Here is an 8569-nt window from a genome sequence, read left to right on the forward strand (position 1 = left end):
GGGAATTCAGGGACCAGGAAGTGGAAGAGAAGGGGGGGGGATTATAAGGGTTTTTGCAGAAATATTCAATAAATCAGCCTGAAACACTACTTTTTTTAAGCACTATTCTTCTATATCTAAATAAGTATAACACACTGATACGTTCTTATTTTTTACACAAACTGTGTCCTCTAAAGGTGAACAACCCCTTTAATGGCTAGTGGCCACGGGCACTGTTGAGTCCAGGGCACACAACAAATTGGGGTGATCTGTGTAAAAATAAAAGCTAGCTTAGTAATACTCAATGAGGGGCTTCTAAGAAAAGGTTTTGATTTTTTTCTAGTTGGGCACACTCAAAAATGTAAAAATCAGTACATAAAAATGGTATTACTTCAACATACTTCATTATGAAGCATACATTGGATAGGCCAGTGTTTTAACCTCTATGTCAAGGGGTCCAAACAAAGTGGGTGAATCTACTACACCGTCCAGAAATTTGCTTAGTTTAGTTACTCGTTTTTATTGTAGGAAACTGTTTTATTGTAATTTAGGTGAACATTTTTCAGTTTCACTGGTGAAGACAATCTGCTTTTTTGTAACACATAAACAGTGAATTGCCGGTGGGTACATAATAATATAAAATGCACCAGGAACCCAGATGCTTTCATGTATTCCATGTTCAATACACAGTTCCTATAAAATAACAGCAAATTGGGAGAATTTTATTGGCTCTGTGTTTTGTAGCTCTGTGGGCTGGGGACAAAAAGCAGAAAAAATCCTGTGGGCCCTTAGTCTAGTGCTACATAGCAGGGCTGGATTTGGATCTAGGGATAGGCAGAAGAGGCATGTGCTAGGACGCAACTGTTGGGGGGCACAATGATTGTATATCTTTTGTTGCCTACCCCTAGTCCAGGCCTTTGCCCCCCTGCTGGGTGCTGCTCCTAAAAATAGTTGCATAGAGCACCCAGTCGGTCTGGCCCTGCTACATAGGGTTGCTTCCTGGCCTGCTTATAAACGTAGGCTGAGAATTAGCTCCATATGGCACTATCATTACATACAAACGTTTAGAAGTGCTATTAAAACATGTAAAAGTCACATGTTTTGTTAAAGTTTTTGTAAACTCAAAAGTCTCTTGCACATTCCCCTGCAGTGGATATTCTTTATTCTTACCTGTCTGGTATTTCACTGGCCTGGCCGGTAAAAATGATGGTTGATCCCAATGTTATTAATACGGAAAAAAGATAAATATAATAAAAGATATATAGGAAGGCCGGTATTTTTTTCCAGAAAAGGTGGCAACCCTAAAGGGAAAGCACCAGTTAACATTTAAATGTTGGTGCAAGGCACTCTGGTAGGCCACAGATAGATCAGACTAATAAATAGCTAAATAAAAAGGCGAGAGATGTTTATATAAATAAAGGATTTCTATTTTTTATTTAACTATTTATTAGTCTGATCTATCTGTGGCCTGACCAGAGTGCCTTGCACCAACATTTATTTGTTTGCATATGGATTGTCCTCTCCCTTGAGCTGAGAGTCTGGGGCAGGAGCACCTGGGCCACCGATCGACTCTGGTGAGTTCTTCCATTGATGAAGTTTTGTGCTTAAATATTTCTGGTCTAGTCATATCAGTTTGTACTTGTTTGTGTCTGATTTTCGGCCGTATGCGGCGGACCACATAAAAGATCCACCACAGAAGAACGCAAAAGCAAACCTTTTGAATATCGTTTCAATGTATATCAGATGCCGTATTTTGCATATAAGAAAATACAGCAGGACATTACTAAAGCACTCTAAAATGGCCTTGCTCCGTCATACCTGCCCACCTATGGCAGCCGACAGGCCCAGACTGGCAGTCTGTGGCTTCGGAGAAATGTCAGAGGGGCTTCTATAAGAAAGTCACTATTTAGAGGGCTGGTGGGGGGCTGTTTGGGCCTCTGTGTACTTGGAATGCCAGGGTATATTATGAATGCCAGTCCAGAGCAGGCAGGTGCTGCAATGATGCTCCTAAGGAGGACCCTGCTCCCATGTACCTGCTGTAGTAGCTAGGGTTGCCACCTTTTCTGGAAAAAAACGGCCATCCTATATTTTTATAGTTTTCTCTATTAACAGGGCCGGATTTTCATAGCAGACGCCCCTAGGCCCGCTATCATTCGCTGCCCCTCCCCTCCCTTTTATTCAATCATATTTTCATCCTCAAGACCAGAGCAATGGGGATTGACGTACAAGATATTTTAAAAACTATCTTTACTCTTGCACCTCCCTAGTGTTTCTGAACCAATGTGGGTGTGGTTGGGCAGCATGCCGCCCCATAAAATAATGCCACCCAAGGCCAGGGCCTTGATGGCCTCTCCACAAATTCGGGCCTGCCTATTAATAACATTGTCGCCAAGCTGCATTTTTACCGGCCAGGCCAGTAAAATACAGGCCAGGTGGCAACCCTAGTAGCAGCTCTGCCAGGTAGGAGAGGTAGACAAAAGCAGTAGAGATGCACCGAATCCAAGATTCGGTTCGGGATTTGGCCAGGATTCTGCATTTTTCAGCAGGATTCGGCTGAATCCTTCTGCAAGGCTGAATTGAATCTGAATTTGCATATGCAAATTAGGGGCAGGGAGGGAAATTGTGTGACTTTTTGTAACAAAACAAGGAAGTAAACAATGTTTTGCCCTTCGCACCCCTAATTTGCATATGCAAGTTAGAATTTGGATTTGGTTCGGTATTCGACAGAATCTTTCGCAAAGGATTCGGGGGTTCGCCGAATCCAAAAGTGCATCCCTAAAAAGCAGGGCCCTTGTTCAGGGTTTTAGGAAGGTGGCCTTATGGTTAATAGATTTAGTTGTCCTTTAATAGGAGTCATCATGAAGTCCTATGGGTGTGTGGCCATATTTACAAACACAAACCTGCATCCACACTTTCTAATATTAATGAGAAAAACGCTGCCTCCCTGTCTAATATAAATTCATTTCGTATATACTAATATTAAATAATTAATGAGAGCCAATTCAAGTGTGTAATTGGCTGTGAGTTCATAGCTTTAAAGCGACAGGCGCATATTTTCGTTGAAAACTATAATTCCCAGCATCCCCAGGGAGCCTCGTCTCTGAAAACATCAGCGTGGGGAAATCCTCAGGGCCTGCTGCAGTCAATCTATGTGTTCGGCCTAAGCTCAAAGACGTGTCACGCAGCTCATCTGGAGAGAGCGGAACTCAGAGAGCTGCCCGGGCCTGAAGGGAGACGAGCGCTTCCGGGTTAGTAAGAACAGCTGTTGTACTCCCGCACCCATGATCACCCGTGACCGGTAACGGCGCCGCAGTGTCGGAGTGGTGGGTGTATATGGCGCCTCTGGCCAAGCTGCTACTCTGGCTCTCCCAGTCCGCCGCCGCTCGCCATTACAGCCTTTTCTCCATAGGGCTCACACGCACCCTGCTCATCTTCTTTAACATGGCCTGGAAAATGAGGATCAAGTTCCCCTATCTCTATGTGATCGCCTCCATGATGCTCAACGTCAGGCTACAGGTAATGGATCTGCCTGAAGGGGCTGCTAATCTGTCTCTATGGCCTTGTGTATAGTATAGGCTCTGTCTCTATGGCCTTGTGTATAGTATAGGCTCTGTCTCTGTGGCCTTGTGTATAGTATAGGCTCTGTCTCTATGGCCTTGTGTATAGTATAGGCTCTGTCTCTGTGGCCTTGTGTATAGTATAGGCTCTGTCTCTGTGGCCTTGTGTATAGTATAGGCTCTGTCTCTGTGGCCTTGTGTATAGTATAGGCTCTGTCTCTGTGGCCTTGTGTATAGTATAGGCTCTGTCTCTGTGGCCTTGTGTATAGTATAGGCTCTGTCTCTGTGGCCTTGTGTATAGTATAGGCTCTGTCTCTATGGCCTTGTGTATAGTATAGGCTCTGTCTCAATGGTGTGTATCCAAGGGGCAGGTAATGTACAAATGAGATGTATCATAGGGTTGCCACCTTTTCTGGAAAAAAATACCCTCCTTCCTATATATTTATCTTTTTTCCCTATTAAAAACATTGGGATCAACCATCATTTTTACCGGCCAGGTGGCAACCCTAGATGTACGTATGGGATATACAGTGAAACCTCGATTTTAAGTCCTCTGATTTTAAGTTTTCCTGCTTTTTACATTTTTTTTTATTTGAGGTCCCACCAATTTATAATGCATTTCCCTGATTTTAAGTCATGTTTTCCCGGATTTTACATCAAAATGTTGCCCTGATGTACCCAAAAACTGCTTTTTTTACTCTACGAACGTTATTTGTGAAATAAGGAGGTTTATAATACTAATCAGATGTATATTTTGCCATGGTTCTGCCTGTAAATGTTCAATTCCAATGAATCTGCCCCTTATACAGTCCTGCACCAATCACTTATTGCTTTAGGTTGTGTATGTGACTGACAGAGAGTCCTGAACATGTCCCCCATAGTGTAACATTAACACTGCAATGTTTAACCCTTGTAAATATTGTATCTCAAAGTAAAACGGACACAAAAGTTACTTTATTGCATTTTGCTGATTTTACATTTTCCTGGATTTTACATCATATTTTCCTGGTCCCCTAAAAAATGTAAAATGGGGGTTCTACTGTATCTGAGGGGGCAAGTAATGCTCAAATGGTGTGTGTGAGATACATTTGAGGGGCCAGGTAACTCTCAAATAGGGTGTATAATTGGGATATATCTGAGGGGGCAGGTAATGCACAAATGAGATGTATATATAGGATATAGTTGATGGGGCAGGTAATGCACATGGTGTGTGTGGGATATATCTAAGGGGCCAGATGGAGCACAAATACTGTGTGTGTGTATGGGATATATCTGAGGGGCAGATGGAGCACAAATACTGTGTGTGTATGGGATATATCTGAGGGGCAGATGGAGCACAAATGGGGTGTGTGTATGGGATATATCTGAGGGGCAGATGGAGCACAAATTGGGTGTTTGTATGGGATATATCTAAGGGGCCAGATGGAGCACAAATACTGTGTGTGTATGGGAAATATCTGAGGGGCAGATGGAGCACAAATACTGTGTGTGTATGGGATATATCTGAGGGGCAGATGGAGCACAAATACTGTGTGTGTATGGGATATATCTGAGGGGCAGATGGAGCACAAATTGGGTGTTTGTATGGGATATATCTGAGGGGCATTTCTGGGAACATGGCCTTTTGTGACCCAACCACTCCCAGTTACCTGCTTTACATAAATGAGGGAGGCTCCCCAAAAATAGGGCAGCGTTGACAGCTCTGTGTACGTATAGCGAATCTCTGCCAGCAACACCCAGAATTTTTTTGTTTCAGATTGTAGTTTCCCTTTAATATTGTAATAAACAAACAATTCTTTGTCAGTCACCCTTCTCTAAACTCTTTTTCAGGTTCATATTGAAATTCACTGAAATTCAGTACTGTGAAAACCCGATATAAACTGGCTATTTCCCATGATGGATGGTGCGCTTTCTATCCAGTGCCAGAAGTTCGAGGATTCAAACCATCTTAGCTCGTTTGAAGACAATACAGCTGAGGAATGTGTGGGAAATTCCGTTCAGGAAGCCGATCATACTACTGACACTGATATTGTGCCCGCTGCTCAGTGTACCAGTTTACCTCTGTTACTCAGGAAGTACCCTTCGGGCAAGGTTCCCCCTTTGCCTGGCATTTATAATTGTCGTTTTGTCAGGACATCTCCAGCTCCACACAAGTGTTTTTACAGCTTCAAAAGGCCAAGAAAACATATGTTAGAAGACTTTTCTTTGGATTTATCTCATAAAGCAAAAGTTGACTGGCTTGAGAGACCCCTACTAGGGGTCAGGGCCAGAGGAAGCTGGGGGCACACTTATTGTAGCTGCTTTACCCATTCTTGGTTTACAGAGTTGCCCCATTCCTTAAGCTCAAGTATGGCTGTCACAGGATTTGTGGAGCAAGCTCGTCTGGAGAATTTCCCACTTTGTGTGAATATCTATTTTAAAGCTGCAAGCCCACATAATGGGCCAAGTCCGGCTGCTCTGACCGTCTACCAATGCTTTGGCCCACAGGCCAACGATTAAATCTAAATACAGGCCTATGCCGTTCTTTTGCCAATGGAATTTTATAACTTAATGTGGTGGTTCACCTAAGTTAACTTTTAGTATTTTAAAGAATGGTTAATTCCAAGCAACCTTTCAGCTGGTCTTCATTTTTTATTTGCCTTCTTTCCAATGGAGGTCACTGACCCCATCTAAAAAAACAAATGCCCTGTAAGGCTACAAATGTATTGCTATTGCTACTCTTGATTACTGATCTTTCTATCCAGGTTGTCCTCTATTAGTATTCTAGTCTCTTATTCAAATCAGTTCATGGTTGCTAGGGCAATTTAGACCCTAGCAACCTGATTTCGGAAATTGCAAGCTGGAGAGCTGCTGAATAAAAAGCTAAATAACTCAGAAAACACAAATAATAAAAATGAAAACCAGTTTCAAATTGTCTCGGAATATCACTCTCTAAATCATACTAACAGCTAACTCAAAGGTGAACAACCTCTTTAATATTGGTTGGCATGGTGTCTGGAGGCCACTATACACAGGCTAATATGCTACTCAGTTGGTCTGAAGGGATGGCAGGTTTGATTGGCCTAGGTGGGCACCTTAGGCAGTTAATCCAGTTAATAGCCTTCCTCAGACTGTCTTGTTCCCATGACTTCACTGCCTACAGTTGAATACAGGAAAATCGTCTCTAATGGTATTCATCTAAGAGCTAACCCCAAGGTGATTAATTTATTAATAGTACAAGTCTCTGAGCTGTGTTATGCAATAGAACAGTCCCAGCAGTTGTTGAGAAAATTGCTTTTGTTTGCGATATGGCAGAACCTGAAGTATGTAGCAACAGTTCATCTCGGTTTATCAATTTGGCTATGAAACCTAATAAGGAGGTACTTTTTTAAAAGACACAAATTGTTTTTTGATAAGCCAAATATTAATTATTTGTTTAAGGGGATAGTGAGGGACTTAATAGCCTTTTAGTCCAAAGAACAGTTTTTATCTGTCTAAAAAATGTTTTATTGATAATAAATTACGTATCTAATTTTTTTTTTTTTCCCCACAATCTATACCTTTTGTATCCAGCCCAAACTGCCATTTATCACTCTTGTTCATGCCAGTTTGCTTTTATCATGGATTCCCTAAAATGTGAACATATGTGTCCTGTGAAACTGTGTACACAATCGGACATCAGCCGAGACTATTATGACCACAGACTGTACATTTGCAATAATATGAGTAGGCCAGCAAGATAGAAGCATGCAATGAGGCTTTGTTTACTGGTCCTTTAATGGCCATGGCTTGGGTCAGCGATAGTCGGTGACCCAACAGTTACCCATTGGCTATTATACTCCATATCTAATAAAAGGCACCGCATTTGCTCAGGTGCAGTAACCCATAGCAACCAATGCATTTTTGCTTGTAACCAGTAAATGTTACATGCTGATTGGGTGCTCCTTTTATTGCACCCTATTTAAGCAACAGAAAGAAGCATCATAGAGGGGAGAAAAAAAAAAGGAAAACGCTGTCTGTAAGTAACCTGGATATAAATCAAGGATAACAGATGAGGAATGGAGTTAGGGACAATATTCACTAGGGGCTGCTTTTAATATTAAGAGAGTGTTCACTGCACACAATACGCTTTCCTTTTTGTCATCCATCGGTCCCTTTAAAGGGACTGGGGCTAGGTACACCCCCAAAAATTCCTATAAATAACGCATATAAAAATTGCACAACATTTTAGAGACTATTTACCTTTAAGGGCAACAGCATACAGGGAAGTTGGGAGAGTTTTGCTGCTTGATTTCTAGCTAGACAGTGGATACAATGGACATTCAAAAACAATCACTGCCAAGGGATTAATGATCACCAGAACCCACTGACTTGGCCGGTAGGGTCCAGGTGATTATTATGAAAGCCAGTGGTGGGGCAATTTCGAGTATTTTGACAATCCTCAAGCTGGAAATTGCATTGGTTGCAAAAGTTTAAAATCCTTGTGTATGCCATCGCTCCGAGACTACATTGCCTGGCTCAGCCAGCGATTTGCGTTGGTTACTTCGGTTAGAGTCCTGCACCAGGTCGGGTACCAGGAGAATACCCACAAAGCGGTTGGGTTGTGGGTAGAATCCCTGATTCCCTGACCATGCGGGTAGTCCACGGGTAACTCGCCTGGGTACCCAGCAAATTGGAACTGGTCTCTCCCAACCTCCCTGGTGCTGCAAGGAAAATATTTTTATCTTTCCGAATAAAGGTACAGAGGAGTGACCTCACTTCCAGTCTGAGATGATGTCACTTCCGGTTCCATGGGTCTCTGGTCAGGTGGTAAGTTTAAATTATAGGGTCCAGGTCAGGTAGTAGCTCTGTGTTGGGTGGCGGGTATGGGGCAGGTTAGGGGTCAGCGGGTTAGGTTTGGGCACGGGTCCTTCCAATTGGACCCGTAACTCTGTATGCAATTGCTGCCACAATGTTTCTCTAATGCAGACAATTTGTCTTGTGACACTCTTGCTTATAGGATCAACAGCTTCCAGCATTAGGGCAGTTTGGAACTTAAGTTTATGACAACTAAA

At 42.6% G+C, this 8569-nt stretch overlaps 1 protein-coding gene across 1 annotated transcript; it reads left to right on the forward strand.

The window, feature by feature from the left end:
- Window positions 1-3055: 3055 nt before the first annotated feature.
- On the forward strand, window positions 3056-7156 carry LOC108701590 (small integral membrane protein 10-like protein 2A). The gene is made up of 2 exons (XM_041575867.1): window positions 3056-3495; window positions 5367-7156. The coding sequence occupies exons 1-2, from the start codon at window positions 3313-3315 to the stop codon at window positions 5385-5387; spliced, it is 204 nt and encodes a 67-aa protein (XP_041431801.1). The 5' UTR covers window positions 3056-3312; the 3' UTR covers window positions 5388-7156.
- Window positions 7157-8569: the final 1413 nt, after the last annotated feature.

The sequence above is a fragment of the Xenopus laevis genome, chromosome 9_10L (genome assembly GCF_017654675.1).
Source record: "Xenopus laevis strain J_2021 chromosome 9_10L, Xenopus_laevis_v10.1, whole genome shotgun sequence".
Lineage (NCBI taxonomy): Eukaryota > Metazoa > Chordata > Amphibia > Anura > Pipidae > Xenopus > Xenopus laevis.

Excerpts from the sequence above, each read along its gene's own strand:
- LOC108701590 (XM_041575867.1), top strand. The coding sequence starts at position 3,313 with ATGGCGCCTCTGGCCAAGCTGCTACTCTGGCTCTCCCAGTCCGCCGCC. Across the intron at positions 3,496-5,366 it reads TGCTCAACGTCAGGCTACAG|GTTCATATTGAAATTCACTG; the intron begins GTAATGGATCTG and ends ACTCTTTTTCAG.